General features: G+C 42.0%; 1 protein-coding gene and 1 long non-coding RNA gene across 2 annotated transcripts in view; one reads left to right on the forward strand and one right to left on the reverse strand.

Annotated features, from left to right (window-relative positions):
• Nucleotides 1–842: 842 nt before the first annotated feature.
• On the reverse strand, nucleotides 843–13,979 carry LOC110206300 (uncharacterized). Its single transcript, XR_002323872.2, has 3 exons — nucleotides 13,137–13,979; nucleotides 6,287–6,372; nucleotides 843–4,216 (listed from the first exon to the last, which is right to left on the reverse strand). It is a non-coding gene; the product is annotated as an uncharacterized LOC110206300 (long non-coding RNA).
• An 18-nt stretch (nucleotides 13,980–13,997) lies between these two features.
• ZMPSTE24 (zinc metallopeptidase STE24) overlaps nucleotides 13,998–22,186 on the forward strand; it is a 49,213-nt gene continuing 41,024 nt past the window's right edge. The window contains exons 1-2 of the mRNA XM_020983564.2: nucleotides 13,998–14,621; nucleotides 21,467–21,613. Coding sequence (XP_020839223.1) covers nucleotides 14,502–14,621; nucleotides 21,467–21,613 — 267 coding nt within the window. The 5' untranslated portion in view covers nucleotides 13,998–14,501. The remainder of the gene's footprint in view (nucleotides 14,622–21,466; nucleotides 21,614–22,186) is intronic.

Below are 22,186 nucleotides of genomic sequence, written 5' to 3' on the forward strand. Positions count from 1 at the left end.
ACCTAATTTCAGTTTCTTCCTGTGTGAAGTGGGGGTAAAAATAGTACCTACTTCACAGGGCTGTTGTGAGGATCAAAAGAGATGACACATGGAAAGGACTTTGCAAGCCTTAAGAAGGCTTCATAAAGCCTAGCTAGTAGAAGTAGTAGTAGGAGTAGTGGTAGCAGTAGTAGTGTTAGTGGAAGTGGAAGTGGTAGTGGTAGTGGTGGTACATTCAAGGTAAGCGACTTGCCAGGGGGCAGATAGCTAGTATGTGTCAAGGGGAGGACTTAAACCCATCTTCCTGTCCCCAAGGCCTGCTCTCTTTGCAGTCCTCAGCTCTGGAATGGGAATTCTACGCTACTATGACAGCCATGCTAAAATGAGAGTCTGCACTCATTAATATGGTTAAGTCCACCAGGCGGGTGTTTAGGCTGTGGTAGTGTGTGGTAGGAGTGATAGTTTGAGGCCTCCGCTGTTGCTGTTGCTATTCTCACCAAACTGCTGCCGAGGCTATCACCAAAGAGAAGCAGCCAGCACTGCCACATGGCTACTGTGGCTGGCCCCTGTGGAAGCCTCCTCTTCCTCCCTGCCCACCTCCTTTTGATCTCTCTTACTCTGCCTCCTCAGAAGCCTCACTCTATGCCCCACACAGCAGACAGGGACTCCAGAAGCATGGAGGCTAGGTAGTTCTGTAAGGGAGCAGACAGACCGTTTGGCGTCCATGCCACCTGAGGCATAAAGGCCCAGTGGAGAGCCAGTTGGAACCAGTAGTTTAGTAGAGATCCTACTGGGCTTGGGGCCTACAATGGGACCTTCCTGACCTACTATGGTCAGTTGTCATAGAGACTGCTGTAGTGTGTGTGTGTGTGTGTGTGTGTGTGTAATGTTTGATGTGGTATCCTTTACAAACTCAGAAACTGTATTCTTTTAATCTCTTCTCTCAAATTGTTTTTATTGTATTTCTTGGTCCATGGATGCCTTACTGTATTTTATTAACTCTTGAGCCTGAATTGTTGGGCTGGCCTAGATTGGGGCTGGCCCAGAATAGAGGGGATAGATCAAATTTATTCTAAGAATGTGACAATAGTGTGGTCTGTGTGTAGGCTTGGTGAGTGTCCCAAATAATCCTTGAGGGCTAAAGTGGCATTAGCAGCTTTCACTAGCTTCTGTCTTGCCTTCCTTAAATCCCCAGGAAGACTATGTCATTTTGTAATTACTTAAGCCACAAAGGAGTGTAATGTATAATTTGCTCACTGTGTGGTGTATTCAAGTAACCACCCCGGTGATTCTGTCAAGACCCCATGTGGAAAAGGAGATCCTCACCTCTCCCCTGCTTCTGCTACCTTTCTGGAGCAGATTCAGAAAAGGTCCCAATCATTCAAAGGTCTGGACAACTCTTGTCAATTAGTCAATGCTAAGATATGGCTTATGTTCTTACTGTCTATTAGATTATAAGCTGCTTGAGGGCAGGGACTGTTTCTTGCCTTTATATCCCCAATGCTTAGCTCAGGGCCTAGCATATAGTAGGTGCTTAATAAATGCTTATTGACCATCTCCTTCCAAAGTGGTCATGCCTCTACTCTCTATTTCTTGCTTCCCCTCCTGACAGGAAAAGGATGGAGGGACTTCCAGCCTACTCTGGGTAGAGATGTTTCTCCTCCCCACCTTTGAGCCACATGACTATAGCCTCCTGCTACATGTCGGGGGACAGCTCTCACCACATGGAGGCACAGGGCATTCATCTCCACTAATAAGGAGAGAATGTTATACCACTGAGTTTTGGGACTGCAGTTATACAAAACTAGGAGAGATAGCTGATGCAGTGAGGGACCAAGTCAAGTTCCAAAAGGATCTAGTCAGGGTAGAGCAGAAATGCCAAACTAGAGGCTGAGGGACTCCCAAGTGTCCCTGGAACCAGAGGAAAATGTAATTGGAAATTGTTTAATAAAATAAGTATACAATACAACATAGATAATGTTAATGTGTGGTTTTTTTCTATAAGGCAAGCAGGGGTCTGTTTCTATTTGAATTTGACACTCCTGGGCTAGAGTGTTAGTCTGAAACTAATTAGATGAAATTCTATAGGGGTGAATGTCAAGTCTTGCATTTGAATATAGAAATAAGTATAGGAAGAAATAAAGTATAAAGTAGAGATGGCTTAGATAGGTAGCAGTTCTGAAAAAGATGTGGGGGTTTTAGTGGACTGAAAGCTCAGTAGGAGTCAGCAGTGTCATGTGCTAACCAAAAAAAGCTAATGCTATTTGGGGCTGCATTGGGAGGGGCACAGCTTCTGGAATAGGTCTTCAAGCAGAGGAGGGCAGATTTCTTTTCAGATATGGGTTAGACTAGTGGACTGCTGAGTTCCTTTCTACCCCTCAAATTCTGTGACTCTATGGATGCTTCTCTCTTCTCTGGGTCAATACTCACTCCTTGCTGAGACACTGTGGGACCCATATACTGGATTAGAAGCTCAGCAAAACTAGCACTTATCAGGTGACAGCTTCAGATCAGCTTCCTATAAGCAGTCCGGCACTTTCTTCAGTCTTCCCTTATGTTCTTGTATCTTTCCAAAGAAAATGAGGTCATCTAGACACACCAATATCTCCATGAAGTTCATGTCCCTACTTGCTTTCCTCATCAGCTGTTGGAAAAATAGCAAATTGCTTCCAAAGTGGCTTGGGGCATACACATATTGGTAAAATCCAGCTGAGCAGACAGATAAAAGCTGCTTTCTCTCCTCTATTATAGAAATCTGATAGTATCCACTGGGTAACCCAACACCGAGGACCCCTGGTTGCCTATCAAATAACACAGGGCATCATGAACTCTTGGCACGGTTTGCCTCAGTTCTTTTGTTCCAAGTACAACAGTCTATACATATCTGTGTGGATTGTGAGAAGGCTGTTGACCAACCTTTCATTCATATGGTTTGTGAGGCTTGTCATTTCAGGTAGAGGAATCTGTCTAGCATGCTCTCAGAAAGTTCAGGAGTCAGGTGGGTTTCGAGAGCAAAGGTTCTTTGGGAACATCTCACTCTCCACAATGAGAATACATCTATCCTCTTTCTAATCTTCTTCCTTAACCGATCCTTCCATTCTTCAGCCACTGATGAGTCATAAAAATAAAGCTTTTGGGGATCCTCTTCCAAGTTGTAAAACGCCCCAGTACTCTTGAGATGGCTTCTCTCTTCCCATAATCTTCTGCAAAGCTGAATGTATGGTCAGAGTATCAAGGATCAAGTCCCAGCTTCTTACCCATAGTATCCTGCTAATAGCTTAAAGAAAATGGAGATGGTTCCAATCAATAATGATGCCCCAGAGATAATTGCTGATCCTAGATACAATAGAGCTATGGTATCTACCTTTCTATTGACAACAACTTCCTTAGGAAATTTTAAGCTTACCCTGCTCGTACCCTGAATATGAACAGCCCTTGTCACTTATTATATTGAATCCTAGTTCTTTCATAGACTAGAAAGGTCCTTTCTCAAATTTCTCTCATAGAATAATAAGAATACAATGGTCACTTGGGATCTGCTGTCCAACATAGCAGCGCAGTCCACATTTTCAATCTTCACTATCACTTGTGCATAATGTCCAATGAGTCCACATGGGGTGGACCCATAAGCATCTGAAGATGAGGCCTAGTTTACTGTTTTTAGAATCCAGGGTGACATCCTCAACCCTGGCAACATTTGTTCCTTGATAGCATTTTTGAATGAATCTTCTAACATATAAAGCCTGCATTCCTCCTCCAAGTATGCTTATGTCTCCTATATCCATGCAGACCACAATTATAGCATAAATTAGTTCTTTCTGGGTTGTACTCGGGTTATGTGTACTTGCATCAGACTGTCAAAACTTTGTTTTTCCAGGTGGAATAATTTTGTTCCGAGTTCCATTTCTCATCAGGTTCTCTATAGGTTCCTGCCTTTGAGTTTATATATTTATATGCCGATGAGATGATATGACCAGAAGAGATCTTGTACTTTACTTCTAAGAATAAGAAGGAACAAGACGTTCCAAGGTTAGTGCAAGTTGAATTTTCCTCAGTTTGGCCGTGATGGGCACCAACGGAGGTGAAGAGAGGAGAGAGAAATCACCTTCTCCCCACCTTTCCTCAGAGATTTTCACAAAATGTTCCTGAGCCCTGACTCTCTTCAATTGAACTCTGTTGTTGATAGGGCTGGGCCATTTAAGGTCCTACTGATCCAATGAGGTTGTTTCTTTCAATTCTGTCAGAGAAAGGTACACATATGTCAGAGGGATGAGGGTGTAGATGCATCTTTACAATTAATTTATCACCTTGTAATTATATTGTAGTATTTCTTGGCTAGAAGATTAGTTAAAAAGTGTGTTTTCAAAACCAAAATCTAGTATCATATGCAATGGAGAAATGCTAGAAGGTTTCCTAATAAACACAAGAGTAAAGTAAGGCTAGCCTCTTTTCTCACTGTTATTTGAGGTCACATTCATTATTCCAAGCACTGTACTTTATACTAAAAAGTCACTCTTTTCTTTTTTTTTGGGGGGGGAAGGATAAAGGTTTAATAATGGAATTATTGTATCAAAAAGTATGACCAATTGGTGACTCATTGCATCTTGCCTTTTTGGGGAATTAGGGAGTCTGGGCTTGTGACTTCATTTATACAGGAAAATCCTGGTGAGGAAACTCCCTCCACCAAAGGTAATCAGTAACTCTATTGAAATTTGTCATCTTAGAGAGTTTCCTGGGGGCACTGAGAGATTGATTTGGTCAGGGTCACTAGCCAGCGTGTCTCAAAACCAGGTCATCCTAACTATGAGGTCAGTCCATGACCCATCATTTCATGCTGTCTCACCACATCTCGCCATGACATTCTGCAAAATGTGACTGTTAGTGGCAATACCAATAATGTATTAAGCTGCCTATTTCCTGACAGCCTACCAGCATTGGGCTTTTGTAATTTTTTGGTAATTTTTGCTGTACTACTGGCTTTATCAGCATGAGCAGGGGACCTCCTGCCTTGTAGATCGCTGCCGGGACAGAACCATGCACTGGGAGCTTTACCAGATGAGAGGAACTTAATGACATTCAAAACTTCTTCAGTTGGAAGTTTGGTTGGCCTGAAGTTGAGGTCGATGGCCCCAAGTGGCTGATGATAGTTTGTTGAGAACCCTATGGAAGCATTCAGTATGTCTCTCGAGGCTCGTGTCCTTATCACTGATCAGTGTAGCTCCATGTTAGCAACAGTGGAGCAGAAAAGGAGCGGGCGGCTTTCAGAAACTGGGTGTACGGCATCACATTGGCTCATCTGGGCCAGAATGCCTGCCAACATCAAGACTGGATGGATTGAAACGATGGGAGAATTCAAGAGCTGCTAAATGGAAAATGAGAATTCCATAGGGCTTATCAACAGAATAGTTCATCCGTCTCTGAGAAGGCAGATGAGATTCAGTTTTATGCTGATAGTAACAACCCAAAGCGCTTCTGTGGTGCTCTAAAGACCATTTATGGGCCAAAGACCTTTGGTGCATCTCAACTACTCAGTGCTAGTGGAGCCACACTGATCCAAATGATGCAATCTCAATTCTAACTATGTCATCAATAGCCTATCAGAAGAAGACACACCTATGCTGCTCAAGATTTTACTGTCCTCTTGCAAATTGTTATAAAAGACTCTGTCAGCCCTTACTCAAGAAGCTATTGGTCTAATTTATTGGTTACTGCTTTGTGGTTGTTCAGTTATTTCACGCCATTTGGGGTCTTCTTGGCAGAGATACTGGAATGGTTTGCCATTTCCCTCTCTAGCTCATTTCACAGATGAGAAAACTGAGGCAAAAGGGCTGAGTGACTTGCCCAACTTTACACAGCTAGTAAGTGTCTGAGGATGGATTTGAACTCACAAAGATGAGTCTTTGTGACTCCAGGCCTGATACTCTATCTGCTGTGCCACCTAGCTACACCATTGGTTATTGCTAGCCTAACTTATAAATTGATCATGCTCAGAAAGAACTTTGTCTCTCAGTTTATATTAATTTTCAGACTTAACCCATAGCTAGATGTGATGGAAGGTTTTACCCACCCATCAAAGAATTTGAGAAGGGCCATCTCTTCACTGCCATAATGCTAGCTGAGGTTGGAGGGATAAGCAAGATCAAGGATAGCCAAGGCTGGGCAATCTCTCCTCCATCACCTAAGGGGGATATTGGGCTTCAATTATATCTGTCTGCTGCCCCTTAAAATCTCTTGTCTAGGGATACAATCGGTTCAGAACAGAAGATGCATTCTTATCTCAAGAGGGGGAAGGTATCCCCAAGCTTACATTTGCGAGGCTTGGTCCCTTCTCACCAAATGCTGGTTGCACAAAAGTCCATCACAAATAGCCATCTATGCAGTAAACTCATCTACCTAAGCCAAACAGGAAACAGAATTTGTAGAAGTTATACAGATTAAAATATAACAATAGATACACAAAAGTAAATGAGTTCTTCACAGCTGGGAGTGAGATAATATCTCAGCTCACTCAGGAGAGAGGGGACAATCCCAACCAGAGGATGTTGTTTCTTAGCATTTTCTAGAATTTCAAACAAGTCTAGGCACATGACAGGGACAGCTTCTGACAAATATCCACCTTTCCAAACCTCTCTTTTTCTCTCCTACCTCTGAGAACGTTCTCTTTCCATGTGTGTCTCCAGAGTCTGCCTCAGATCGATTCAGTAAGTCCCTTACATATGCATGCAGCAATATACTCAGCATCTTCTCTGCCAAATAAGAGTCATGCCTTCCTTTGTATGTGCAGCTTTCCCATAAGGCTGTCCCTATCCCACCTGGCCTAGGTGAGAACTCAGCTACAGTATTAATATAAAGCTGGAGGTTTGTATAGCTTCCACTCAATGCCCAAAATGGAGCTTAGTAGAGCTCATATTCTGGGACACAGGTTGCATTCTTTATCAATTAAGTTATTGGTTTAAGACTAAAAGGCTAATTTTGTTGTCTTTTCAAAAAGCAAATCTTTGTTTTATTTTTTTTTCAAATTTTCAAAACCTATTGTATTTGTTTTGGGAGTATTAATTTTTTTTGTTTTCTAGGTTTTTTTTTAATTTATTAGTCTTTTCTTTTTTCTTTCTTTTTTTAAAAATATAAGTATTCAAGCATATACCTTTTCCCTTTAGGATTCTTCTAATAGTCAACAAATTTTGTCATGTCTCATTGTCATTCCCTTTAATTTGTAATTTTTAAAAAAATTGGCATTTGACCAACTCATTAAGATGTTATTTTAGGTCATTCTCTTTTGTTCATATTTCTTTTATCGATTATAATTTAGTTACATTGTAATCTGTTAAGGATGTGTTTAGGATTTCTGCCTTTGCATATTTGTTCGTAAATTTTTTGTTCCCCTAGCACAAAACCAATTTTTCCATAGATTCAATGGGAATCTAAGAAATACACATATATTCTCTGAGATTTTAAATCTTTGAATCTCCAGATGTCTATAAAATTCCCTTTTTCCAATGCTGTTCAAGTCTGTGGTGTCTTTCTTATTCATCTTCTTTTTGGACTTATTGTGCTCAGATGGAAGAGCATTTGGGTTAACTAGAATCAGTGAATTATTAGCTCGGTCTTTGTTCATTTCAATTAGCTTTGCCCTTAAGAACTTGGTTGCTCTGCTCTGCAGTTTATATGTTTACCATTGATACTGCTTCATTGATTGTGATACAGTTTCCTCATTTGTTTCTCTTATTGGCATCTAAGGTTTGTGATTGCCTTCCTTGAAATCATGATTAAAACTTGTTTTTAAAATTCAGCTGACACATAATAGAATTTATTTGAGCCCTTCATTTTGAATTAGTGTTTTATCCTTATGTTTTATACACCTTTGTCAGTGGCAACAAATTGTAGAGTCGTTTTTTCCTAATCTATTTTGTTGTTAAAAGTGGACTTTTAAGAGCTAAGAGTGGTGTGTTGAGTTGATATAACTAACTCCATTTTGTTTTACATTCAGTAAGTATATTTATATATATATATATATATATATATATATATATATATATACATACATATATACAAGTATATAGCTGAATATATTTATATCTATTTATATATTTATATCTATATCAGCACTATATATATATATTGCCATCTCGCTGTGTATTGCCTTAGCACATACTAGCAGGATCAGCTTACAACAAACTGGTTTCCTTCTGTCTCTCCTTTCAGCCTCTTTAGCTAGGTGGCCCAGTGGATAGAGTGGCAGCCGTGGAATGAGGAAGACTCATCTTCCTGGGTTTAAATCTGTTCTCAGACACTTACTAGCTTTGTGACAATGGACAAGTCACTTAACCCTGTTTGTCTCAGTTTCCTCATCTGTAAAATGAGCTAGAAAAGGAAATGGTAAACCCTTCCAGTATCTTTGCCAAGAAAATGGGGTCACAAAAGTCAGACATGACTGAACAGTAGCAAAAAATTGCAAAGGAAAACTTTGATAGTCCTAGGAAATCTTCTCCTTTCCTTTATCTAGTCTCTGAAAGGATGTTTGGTTCTCTGAGCTATGGGTACCAGGATACATTCCTGCTTGCTTTGTAATGAGTGATGAACAATCTCTTTTGTTGTAGCAAGTAGGCCTTTCCTTCCTAGTGACCAAGACTGCTTTATAACAAGCACCCTCTTTGCCTCACTAACTGAATGGTAGAACACTATAGATATTACTAGCTGAATCACGGACACACTTGTCCATCAATTGCTGGTCGAATGTGTCTTGCTCTGAGTGAATTCATTGCAGTTCTCCTGTTTCTGTCTTATATTGATTTACTGACTGAGGCTAGCCAATGAATGGAAAGCTCATGCAACACTATAATTCGTTTTATTTTTATTTGTAAATTCAGTTCTTTCACAAATTTCTCCATTTCCCTCCATTAGCTCCTAGCATATTACTTTTTTTTCTTTTTATCAGCACAAAATATGTGGTGCCTGTTTAGTAAGGTCTGGCCCATCCTTACTCTCCAAGTTAACACAACACTCCATCCTCACCTCCAACTCCTATTCATGCCAAGCACAGAAACAGGCATCCAGTCTTAATCACTCTTTTCTCCACTTTCCATGGAGCACCAAATACAGATCCTAAGATCCTATTTTCACTAGGATGTGTTTTATTACTAGCTATAAAATCATTAGTAAACACAAACATTTGTACACAAAGAAGGCCAAGTAATCAGTCAACAAACATTTATTGAGTAGCTACCATGCTCCAGGCACTGTGCTAAGTGTAGGGATACAAAGAAAGGCAAAAAACAACAACAACAAACCCTCCCAAAAATCTGGTTTTTGCCTTTAAGTAGCTCAGAGTCTAATGGAGGAGACAGCTTGCAAGCAGCTGTGTAAAAAACAAGCTATGTACAGGGTAAACTGGAAATGACTAAGAGAGAAAAGGCATTGGGATTGGGAAAGATGGAGAAGGACTTCCTATATAAGAAGCTAGCAGGTGGAGATGAGGAGAGAGGGCGCTCCAGACACGGGGACAGCCAATAAAAATCCTCGGAGGCCAGAGATGATGGCATTTCTTCTTTCAGGAGCGGCAAGAAGGCCTGTGTCACTGGATCTCAGAGTGTATGTATGACATGGCCCCTTCCTAGCCTTCTTACACTTAACTCACTTCCACACACCCTATGATCCAGCTGCACTACCCTACTTGTAGTTCCTTAAACATAATACTCCATGTCTCACCCCTGGGCCTTTTCACTGACTGTCCCCCAGTCCATTTCTTTAGATTTCTTGGCTTCCTTCAAGGCAGTTCAAAGCTCACTTTCCGCAAGAGGCCTTTCCTGATTCCCCCAGCAGTCCTTCCCTTTCAAAATGCCTTTATCTATTCTCTCAGTAACTAGTTATTTACACGTCATCACCATCATTAGACTGTGAGTTTCTTGAGGGCTAAGTCTATTTTTTCCTTTTTTTTTTTAGCACTAGCACAGTGCTGGGCACATATTAAGCTCTTAATAAATACTTGTTGTTTGACTGACTGTTGCATTTGAGGTGCTCCAGTGACATATAACAGGAACTTGGAAACGTGAGACTGGGGCTCAGAGAAGAGATTAAGACTGCAATATGGACTTAGAAGTTATCTGAACAGTCATGATGACAAATGAGATCATCAAGGAAGAAAGTAGAGAAAGAGTTATATTGGGGGTGATCATGAACCCCTCATCTTGATGTGCTCTGGCAAGAGCACATGCCGAAGAGCATATGTGGAGCTGAACTGAGCTGAGCTCCCATGGCAATTATTGGTGGGTCATGTGTGCATTGGCTCAGTGCTGAAGACTTGGAGCTTTGGGATGCTCCAAGCTCTAGGATGATGGAGCAAGCAATCCCTTGGACCCTATGACAGCAACATGAGGAAGAAAATGCATCAAAAGGGTATTGTCCACTGAGCCAGGAAGAGCAACCCCCTCCGTAGACTTTAAAGGGAGAGACAACATTCACCCTCACCTTCTCTCTTTCTGTCTGCCAAAAACATGGTAACTGTGACACTTACAGTTGGGCTTCCCAAAAGGGCTCCCCTTCCCCCTGGAACCTATGGTGGTTGCTCACATGTGGCAGTGAGTACATGTGCTTGTTTAAGTGAACCTGAGTCAGGATCTCAAGGCTCAGACTTACCTTTCTGCTTTGTTTGTTTGTTTTTTAAATTTTTTTCCTTGAGTACAGATAACTGAACAGTGATCCTCAGATGGATGTTTCTAGTCTTGGAAGTAGCCTCATGAATTCAAATGGTCGGGAGCTCCTAAGTTCCTCAGGCAGAGCTAACTGTCAGCTGGAGAAGCTTTCTCCAAATACACTCTTTCTGCAAAGGAAAACCAGCCACAGGAAGATGATCCCAAACCCTGGCCTGACTTGGTGGAAGACATGGGTCTTCAGGGAACTGTTCGGACAGTGCAAAGCCAAAGTGAAGGTGAAATGGCTGTTTCATGTTTAAATGTGTATTAAGTATTAATTTAATTACTTGATATATGTGTATTAAGTATCAAACTCCCTGGAGAGTATACAAAGAGTTATAGGTTATTGTTTTAAGTCTTTTCCTCTGCCCTGATTATATGTCTATTATATTTTCAGTGTTTCTTTTGTATGGAAGAAACAAATAAATAGCTGTCCTATCACTGACCTACATGATATATTGAATATCTTTCTGCTCCCCTTTGGGGAGACCCAGACATGAGCTAAACCTAAGCTGTAAGTGATTTTTCCTGGGGCTCCAAGATGGTGTCATAAGGAGACAGACGAGAAAAGAAGTCTAACCTCTCTTGTTAGAAAGCAGGCTTCCTCAGGACTGAATTCTGTCTTCATGTGAAAAGCTGGGCCCTTTAATAAAAGAGGGTACATGAACACCTCCCTCACCCCCCACCCCGGCTAGCAGTGGCATATTGCTGCAGAGGGAAGTGGAGCTAGGTCAGAGCTTTGAGGAATACCAATACTTAGAGGGCAAGAAGAAAGGAGCCAGCAGAGACTGGAAAGGAGGGATCAGACAGCTAAGGGAACCAGGAAGACAGTAGTGTTATGGAAACCAAGGGAGAAGAGAGTATCCAGGAAGACAGAGTGGCTGGTAGTATCAAATTCTGTAAGAAGGTAAAATGTTGAGGACTGAGAAAAAGGTAATTTGGATTTGGCAGCTGAGTCACTGATAACCTCAGAGAGAGAAATTTCAGTAGATTTTTTTTATATTAAAAACCAATTGCAAGGAGCTGAGGCTTATGCTGATGGGGAGGAAGTGTAGGTAACAAATGTAGGTGACTTTCTAGGAATCTGCCAAGTGAAAAAGAGAGATATAAGACAGTACAGTGGGGATGTCAATATCAAAACTTTTTTTAAGGACAAGGGGGACCTGAGTTTGTTGGCCATGAGGAAGGTGCTAACAGGTCAGGACAGAACAAGAATGATAAATGGAGCAAGCTCTTAAACAGAGCTGATGAGAGAGGATCCAGGTCACAAGTGGAGGAATTAACTTCAGCAAGAAGGATAACCTCATCCTCAGAGACTGAAGTCAAGAACAGGAGGACAGGTAGAGATAGAGAGGTCAAGGTGTTGAAGAACAGAGATCAGGGAAGTTAAGAGGATTGGTTTCAATACTCTCAGTAAAATAGGATGGGAGGATATCTGCTGGGGTGAGGCATGAAGGTAAAGGTAGGGGCTTGAAGAAAAAAGGGGCTTTGGAAGAACTATGAAAAACGCGATAGAAGGACAGGATAATGGAAGAATTGCTTTTTGAACAGGAAAAGACCCATTTGAGATTATATAAAATGAATGTGTGGTGAGTGTATAGGATTTTATGTCTTCCCCAGCAGCATTCAGTAGCTCAAGAGGGCTAGAGAGGCAGATGGTGGAGGTGACTTAGGACAAAAGGGAAGAGAATCAAAAGTGGAGATGAGTGCCACTGTTCCGTTCTGATTTGGTTAATTATAAAGCCACAACTGGGAACAAAAGAAGTGGGGCTAATGCCTGGGAGAACCAGGTACTTAGGTTCTTGGTGAGGCCTTGAGCACTGGATTTGAATTCAGAAGACCCGGGCTTAAACCCTACTGAAAACTATGCAGACTCTTTGACTCACTGTTCTTCAGGCATGTCAATCAGTATTAGGGGAGGTGTCACTTAGTCTGCAGCTTTGTATTACCTGCTATTAGTCACCTAGGAAGTCACTCCCTACCTGTTTGTATCTGGCAAATTGCCATGTATTTACTTGCTACCTTGGGGACACACTGAGATACGATGGCCCATCCCCCTTTTATTGATGTAGACCTATCCAAATCTCATTATGAAAGTTGTCAATAAAAGCTGACTCCATCTTGAAGCCATTATTGACTGTGTTGTTCAGTTGTGTCCAATTCCTTGTGACCCCATTTGAGGTTTTCTTGGCAAAGATACTGGAATGGTTTTGCCATTGCCTTCTTCATCTCATTTTACAGATGAGGAAACCGAAGCAGACAGGGTTAAGTGACTTGCCAAGGCTACTTCCCACCCTTAATTCCACCTAGACCCCTTCTCACAGTCACCCCCTACCACTTGGCCACTCCTACATCATGTCCAGATCTTCCCATAGTCTTTCTGTATAAAAGGTCCATCTTGCCCCCATTAAATGGCTCAGATTCTTAAAATCTGGCCAATGGCACAGACTCACTATGAATATCACTCACCCCAACCGATGTTTTAATAAACCTTGTCTTGAGCAGAAAGAAGGCTCCAGTCGAATTCTTTCACAGAAGGACCTGTGACGTTTGCCCTTGAATTTCTGGGTTCCCAGCACCCCGAGACCGCAACACAGGAGGTGCAGGAGGAATGAGCCAATTCAAATGAATTCAACACTAATTCATCAGGCCTCCATGACTTACAACTGCCTGGCCCTGTGAAGCAGAGGGAGAGATGGAATGAGAGGAGATCGTGACCATGGAGGGAGAGTTCGAGGTCAGTCATGGAGGTGGCGGAATTTGGGCTAAGAATGAGGGGCTCAGGTGCCACCCGCCTCCCAGGTGGAGGATGCACAGAGATCTTTGGAGCTGCTGAAGGGGAGTAACTGGTCCTAGGGAGGTGAAGGGGCTAACTGCAGGCATTTCTGGGTGTGAGGATGTGGGTTGGGCTAGAGAGGGAGACTGAGGCAGGGACTGAGCTCCTAGAGCCCGGATGGGTGGATGAATGAATGGATGTAGAGCTGAATGAATGGAAGGAGTGAGGACCCCTGTCAAGGTCCCCTCCTGGAAGAACGCTAGGGCTCAGGGATGAGGGAGAGGGACAGCATCCACTTCCACACGTCCATGTCCTAGACCTAGGACCAGCCATCCGCAGGGAAACTGACAGCGGGGTCAGAGACTACACCGAGCAGGGGCCACGAGCAAGCTTAGAACGCCGCAGGAGTCGGGGGCGCGCGGAGCAGCAGCAGGGGCGCCCTCGCGCTCGGAACGCCGCATTAGGGAGCGCGTGCAGGAAGGAGCAACTTAGCTAATAAAGCGGTCATCCAGAAGGCGCGCAGGCGCAGCTCCGCTTAGAACGAGGGACAGGGTGGGGCTGAGCGGAAGTCGAGGGGCTGCCCACGTTTTCTCTGCTCGGCCTCCGGGCCTTTTCCTAACCTACGGGGAAGGTGTTGGATGTGAAGGTGGAGGGGGTTGGGTGAGCGACACAAAGAGCGAGCTGTCAGCAAGACACTTGAGTGGGCTCTTGGGACGTGTGACACAACCGGGTTCGGGGAACGGATGTGAAGGTGCCGCCTGGGCTTGGCGAGAAGCCGGGACTGTTTGGGTGTAACACCGTCAGCACGCTGCTGCGGAGACCGATGTGGGCGTAACCCCGGAGGCTGAGAAGACGGGGATTGATATGGCTGTGACACCGAGCACGCGCTGAGGCACTGGGGACCGATGTGGCGGTGACACCTCCGAGCCGGGTGACGGGACGGATGTGGGTGTGATTCCCTCCGCCTTCCCCCCGGCGGGCGTGCTCGTGGAGGGGACGGTGGAGGCCGGGACGCCGCCGGCTGGTGGGAGCGCCGAGGAGAGCCAGAGGCCGCGGGGATGTGGGCGCCGCTGCTGGACGCGCTGTGGGCGCTGCCGCTCGAGAAGCGCATCTTCGGCGCGGTGCTGCTCTTCTCCTGGACCGTCTACCTGTGGGAGACCTTCCTGGCGCAGCGGCAGGTGAGCGGAGCCGCGACGAGGAAGGGGAGGGAGGAAGGCAGGCCGCACTCCCCTCTCCGCCGGCCTGCCCTGCCCACGTGGGCCGAGGATCCCGGCCGGCCGCGCCCGGCGTGGGCCGGGAGGGGAACACCTAGCCCTAGGCCCCGTCGCAGCCCGCCCTCGCTCCCCAAATCCCCCCACCCCACCAAAACGACTTCTCAGGCCTCTTCCTCTTCTGCCACCCCCACCTCTCCCATCCTTGGCATGCAGTAGGCGCACAATAAATGTTTGATGAAAGCTTGGATTGAATGACTTCTCTCAGAGGCTAGCTTTGGAGACAAGACCTGGGTTCGAATCGCTGCCGTCCTGCTCACTCCTACTGTGTGTGACCTTGGCCAGTCTCTCACCTCTCTGAGCTTGTTTTCTTATCTGTAAAGTGAGAGGGTTGGACAAGATGCCCTCTGAGACCTGCTTCCTATTGGCACTTGTCTCTGGAGCATCATCGTCATCATCCACATCTTGATGGGGCTTTAGGATTTTCCACGTTGGTTTCCTCTCAGTTATCCCTTGAGGGAGTATTACCACACTTCTAGGAGTCCCAAATCTAGTGTTTTTTTCCTGCTGTATCAGGTTGCTTTCCCCATAACAACAACCCTGTGAGTTCGGTAGGGTTAAGAATAGCAGGCCCGTTTTTCCTGATGAGGAAACTGAGGGCAGGAAGTGATCTTTGGTGTGTTGACCTGAAAGTTGGTTAAAGAGACAACGAGCTAGGTGATAAGTAAATCCATATTGTTTTATTCCCCTAAGTTAGCAGCATGTAACATGTTACATGGAGGCAGAGCTTTAACTCTGCCTGAATTAAGCAATTTTAGGAGGGCATTTAAACCCTGACTCAGGATGTCTGTGTTACTCAATTTATGATCTCCATGTGTTTAACTAGAGTATGAGAAAGGAATTGAACAAGATAGGCAAATTTCAGATCCAGGATGTTTGTGTTTCCTTTACCACCAACATGAGAAAATCCCATTATTCAAGGTAGTGTCTGGAATAAAGGCGCCTTAGTGGTCCTAAACATAAGAATGCTCTTGATCAGCTTTAGCTGTGGACACAGGAAGGGGCATTCTCAGTTCACTCAGGAAGAAAAGATTAATTCAGGTTTTTGGCCCTTATTGGGGCTCAGTTGATCTTAAATGATTATCAGGTGTAAGGCAAAAGCCTCCTAGGAACTGAACTCAACCCTGGCTACCCTGCCATAATCCCGGGATCACTAGAAGATTTACAATCCTGACTTGGGAGCCTGAGGTTGAATCCTTTCCCCTACCACTTACTTGCTTTTTGACCTTGAGCAATGAACTTCCTCTCTGTGCACCTCATTTTTCTCCTCTGTAAAAGGAGGAAATGTAAAATTGTAGGATTGATTGAGAGTTCAGAGTCACCTTGTTAGGTCTCGTCTATCCAACGCATTTTTCATACCAAAAAATTATACCTCTGAAAGATTTAATGACTTGTCCAATGTCACACGAATATTAAATTGAAGAATCAGGATTTGAGACCGGGTACTATTCATTCCAAGTCTTTCTGCTCTGCAGCCCTGAGGATTCTGATTGGATGATCTCTGAGGTCCCTTCCAGTTCCTCTACATTTTATGTTCCTATAATGTGTTTTGCTTATCCTCTCATTGGACCATCATTTTGTTGTTGTTGTTGTTAGTGTGAAGCCATAAGATTAGAAAATTACTTCCTGAAGCCTGATGTCTTTCATCTTTATTCAGGAGCTTACCTTCTAAGTACCAGTACTTCAGGAATCCACAGTTTCCTTGGTGTGGGTACTCTGTCCACTGGCACTGATTATAACCCTTCTCTGACAGTATTAGATGATAATCTTCGAGTTGTTTTGACCAAAAAGCTCATAAACTCAGCTGGGTGAGGCACCTAGCTAGTCTGGGCCTCAGATGACAGCTCTAGGCAGTTCACTGAGACCTGTCTTCAAAATCTTTTCATTCTGGTTGAGTTGTCCAGAGCTTGTGCCTTGCCTTTGAGGATGCAGAGTTACTTTTGAGCCAGCTTGGAGGAAGGACTTTAGATTCAGAAACTTGAGAGGCTCTTTAAAGTTCATGCAAGATACATACCATTTTCTTTAAAGGCTTATGTGAGTCATTATTGAATAATGGCAACTCTTTCCATGATATTTAGAAAATTCCTTTTCAGAGTGCAAAAACAGTTATATTCCCTGCCATTTTCCTGTCACCACCTTTTTTTTCACTCTTCTCTCAATTTCTCCCTCCATTTCTGCCTTGTACCACTAGATCATCTTTACCATAAGTATTTCTACCTTGCCATTTTTGTATACATATGTCATCATGTCTTTTACCTGGAAAGGTAAAGAATTAGGTACTAAATGTAGTATAGTGGAAAGAGCATTAGAATTTGAGTCAGTAGACTTGGATTTAATTTCTCTGCCACATGTTGTAAATTTAGACAGTTCCTCAGCTGTCTTTCAGTTTCACTTTCTTCTGTAAATATGCCTGGCTCTAGCTATTTCACAGTTCAGTTCGATTTAGCCAACATTTATTAAGAGCTACGATGTGCAAGGCACTGTAGATTCAAAGGCAAAAATGAAATAATCCCTGCCCTTAAAGAGTTTACATTTTACTGAGGAGGTGGGGTGCTATGTGCATAAAGATAACTTGAGGAAGTAGGTAACACTAACAACTGGAAATATTGGAAAAGACTTCATGGAAGATATAATACCTTGAACTCAACATTAAAGGAAGATGAGAATTCTGAGTTGCGGAGATGAGGAAGGAAATATGTTCCAGGCCTAGTGAACAGCCCACTTAAATTCATGGATAGGAGATGAAATTCGAGTTGGCTGGAATTTAGAGTGTATGAAGGACGATTTTATGAAATAAGGTATGGAAAAGTAGTCTTGAGCCAGGTAGTGGAGGTCCAATACCTCAAATAGCGGTCTGCAAGTGCATTGGTGATGGTGCATTGGATAGAACACTGGGCCTTTAGTCAGAGTTCATATACTTCCAAACTATAATCGTGGACAAGTCACTTAACTGCTCTTTGTCTCAGTTTTTTCATCTGTAAAGTGGGGATAATAACAGTTTCTACCTCCCAGAGTTGCTGTGAGGATCGAATGAGATATTTGTAAAGCACTTAGCACATAGTAGGTAGTTTATAAATGTTTAATCCCTTTCCCCTAGAGCTGTGATAGACCTTAGAGATCAGTTAGTCCAACCCCATGTTTATTTCAGATGAGAAAACTAAGGCCCAGGGAAGTTAAATGAGTTACCCAAGGTCACTTGAATAGTAAGTGGCAAACAGTGTCCACTGGCATCAGGACAACATTCTATACACTGTATTATCCTGGCAAGTTGTAAACTATACAGTGCTCTGTATTAGTAAAGTTCTTTGTCAAAGCCTTGTCTCATAATAGATGTTTTGCTCATCAAATATGTTTTTCAAGCGTAGGCCATATTTCCAGAAGTCCATGTGTGAGTCTGTTACAGTTACTATACAAGTTCAAGCTTACTCACATAACCCCTGGTGGTAAGTCTGTTACCCAGCAGTGCAGTGATGTGTAGGAGTTTTGGCCATACTGGTGTGACGGTTCATGCGTAGCACACCTAGGAACGTGGAGGAACAGTTTTAAGGAAGAAAAATTTTCACCAAACATCTCATCCTGTGCCACATCCTGAGATCATGCAGGCTGCATTTGACTACTATGTCAAATTCTGGATATAGGGATGTATTTTAGTTAAATTATATTTGATTAAATTATATAATTTAATATAATTATATATTAGGTGATAGCATATGTAATAATTATATAAATATATGTATATAAATTATTATAGAATCTTAGATCTAACACAGAGCCTTTGTGCCAAGTGTTCAGAGATATTTTTACTGTTTTTAATGATAGACACATTTTTCTTGCTGTTAGACAAGTCTGTGAGTGACAGCTAACTGAGTTCCTAAAATTTCTTCCCCATTCACATAGTTCTGGGTTACTCATGTGAACTGTGAAATAATAACTTTATTTTAATTCTGCTGTCCCCAAACTCTTTGTGTCCACTCACTTCCAGTAGACTGTTTCACTTTTTGTCCCACTTCCATGCATAGGTGTACCCTAAGGCTATGTCTTGGGCTCCCTTCCTCTACACATATTTTTCTTGATGATCACATCAGCTCCCATGGGATCAGTGATTACTTTGATTCACATCACTCCCAGATTTACATGTCTACTCCTCAGTTCCTGATTGGCATACTGGACTTCTCCATCTGGATAACCCATAAGCATCTCAAACTCAGTATGTCTGAAACAACTCATTATCTACAACCAACTTTCCTATTTCTGTCAAGATCCTTCCAATTACTCAATTTCCCAATCTTGGAGTCTTCTTCAGCTCTTCCCTCTTCTCCCCTGTCACCCAGTCTTGTCAGTTCTATCTCCACAACAATTCTCTGGTCCATTACCTTACCCTTGTCTAATGCCTCATCAGCTCTTCCCTGGACTGTCCTCAAAGCCACCTAATTGGCCTCCTTAATCTTTTCCCAAATCTCTCCAGTTCATTCTCCACCAAGCTGCCAAACGATATTCGTGGTCAGATCTGACCATGTTACTCCCTTGCTCAAAAAGCTTCAGTGGCTTTAAGTAAAAATATAAACTCCCCTCTTTGGCATTTAAAATTCTTTTTAGGCTGATTTCATAATATCTCTCCTCACTGTTCTAGCTAAATTAGTCAGTCTGCTTTATATGGAGCATTCCATCAACCATCTTCATGCCTGTGTTCATATAAGGTTGTTTCCCTTTTCTGGGAATGTTCTTCCCCACTTCCGTCTTTCGGGATGTATAGCTGCCTTCCACATTCGGCTTAAATGCTACTTCCTATATAAACCCTTTTTTGATCTATCCAGTTAGAGTTCAACCCACCCGCCCCCATTACTTTGTTTATATATTTTTTTATGTATATATAATTTTTTTTTCCTGAGGCAATAGAGGTTAAGTGACTTGCTCAGGGTCACACAGCTAGTAAGTGTCAGGTGTCTGAGGCCAGATTTGAACTCAGGTCCTCCTGATTCCAAGGCTGGACCTCTATCTACTACACCACCTAGCTGCCCCTATATATCATATTAACATAACCCTTGAAGAATGTAAAATTTTTTTCATTTTGTTCGTGGATTCCCAGTGCTTAACACAGGGCCTTGTGATAAATATGTATTAAATTGGCTTTGTGTCCCCAGTACCTTGCACATATTAGCACTTAATAAATATTCCTTTGTAAAATTGTGAATTGACATCGTAACATTTAGAACATATCATCTAGCCCAGACTCTTAAGTTTATGAATCAGTCAGCTGTTGAAGAAAAAAAAATACTGTGTTCTGTGTTTTAGGTCTGAGTCTGCCAGAAATAATTTTATTAGTTTAACATGAATTTAAATCCATGTCTTTATTCTCAGAGAGAGATGCCCAAACTCAGTGGTTCCACATCTCACACAAGACAGTTTGAGCTAAGGTTTATAGGACTTGAGCCAGGAAAAAATCACAATATGTTAAAATTCAGGTTTTAGGTTAACTTTCTATTCTACCTAATATACTCTTTCTTTGACCGTTCCACTCCAGGGTTCTCTTCTGTCAATACCTAATCCCTTCTGAATGAGTAAAATGGTTCCCCAAAAATACAGTAGTAAAGTAATGATGTTTATTTTCTTTGGTATTATTTGATATCGTTCCAGAAGTGTTAGTAGTAGCCGTAACGCAAGAGCAAGACATCAAAGATGGAAATTTAGGCAAAGAGGAGATAAAATAAAACTCCCCTTTTTTTGCTTATGGGATAGTAGTTTATTTAAAAGTCCTAGAGAATCATCAGCAATACTAATTGAGACTGTTAATAGCTTCAGCAGTGTTTCATTCTGAATAAACCTACACCAATCAAAAGCATTTCTGTATAAGAATAACAATCTAAAAGGCACTAATAAAAAAAAGGAAATCCCATTTAAAGCAACTATAAAGTGTGTAAAATATTTGTGGGCTAATCTACCAAAGCATATAAAATGCTTGTACATGTTCAATGACAAAGTGCTTCTTTAAAGAAATAAAGACCAACTTTAATAGCTGGAGGAATATTTAGCTGTCATGACTAGGCTGAACTAGTATAAGAAAAAGTGTCAGTACTGCCAAGGTTATTTTATGGTCCTGATCCTATTGCTATACCAGTCAGATTATCAAAGGGATACTTTACAGAACTTGATGAAATAATAACAAAATTCATTTGGAGAAACAAAAGATATAGAATATCAAGGGAAATAATGGAAAAAGATATGCATGAAAATTGAATAGTATTTGCAGACCTCAAACTATATTATAAAAGCAGCAGTCATCAAAACTGTTTGGCATTGTTTAGAAAATATGTGTAACAGACTAGATGAGGGATAGTATAGTGGGATTCAATAATCCATTGTTCAAAAACCAAAAAACATGAATTACTTGGGAAAGAACTGCCTGGTTGATAAAAACTGCTAGAAAACCAGAAAATAGTCTGGCAGAAATTAGGCTTAGTCCAACATCTTTTCACAATAATTCACAATAAATTCTAAATGGATAGGACCTTAATATTAAAGACCATACAAAAAAAAATAGAAGAAAAGCAGATCATGTTTTTTTTTTCACAAGAGCTATTAGTAATGGGGCTGTGAGCTAAGTGCTGTTATCAGTGCGTCATACTTGTTTTCATATGGACTAGACTCATAGTCTTTCTGTAAAGATAGGACTCTTAAAAGATTATTTTAAAGTAAGCCAGTGAACTGAGATGTGAATGTTTATTAAAGTATTTTTGTTACTACATTTATTTCAGAGACGTGTCTACAGAACCACTACTCATGTACCAAAAGAATTAGGACAAATCATGGATTCAGAAACATTTGAAAAATCTCGACTATATCAGCTGGACAAAAGTACTTTCAGCTTTTGGTCAGGATTATATTCAGAAACTGAAGGCACTGTGAGTATTCTTTTAAGAAAAAAATAACCTCAAATAATTTTAGCCTAATTATCACAGGTTTGATTTCACATTAATTAATTAATTTACTTTTTTTTTTATTTTTAGGCAGTTGGGGTTAAGTGACTTGCCCAGGGTCACACAGCTAGTAAGTGTGAAGTGTTTGGTCTGAAACTGGATTTGAACTCAGGTCCTCCTGACGTCAGGGCCAGTGCTCAATCCACTGCGCCACCTAGCTGACCCTGATTTCACATTTATATGGCACAAATTCAAATATCAGTTTACAAATGAGAGAGTGATTGTTCAGTGCTAGCTCCAGAGTTAGTTTGGTTTGTGTTCTCTTAGTACAGTCAGTTCTTGATGATCAGAAACTCTGCAGGAATCACAGAAATGTATTCTCCTTATTTGTCTGCCCTCACATGCTCTCCAAATGTGGCCTTTGGAGAAAATTTCCTGTAGTATCCTGAAGCCAGTTTGCTAATGATATTGTCCATATAAACATTTTCAGTTACTTTTTTATTTATTTGATTGGTTCATTAACAGTCCTGTCATTTATCCTGTTACTTGTCACTACAG

The sequence above is a fragment of the Phascolarctos cinereus genome, unplaced genomic scaffold (genome assembly GCF_003287225.1).
Source record: "Phascolarctos cinereus isolate Bilbo 61053 unplaced genomic scaffold, phaCin_HiC Scaffold_726;HRSCAF=1367, whole genome shotgun sequence".
In the NCBI taxonomy this organism is placed as follows: Eukaryota; Metazoa; Chordata; class Mammalia; order Diprotodontia; family Phascolarctidae; genus Phascolarctos; species Phascolarctos cinereus.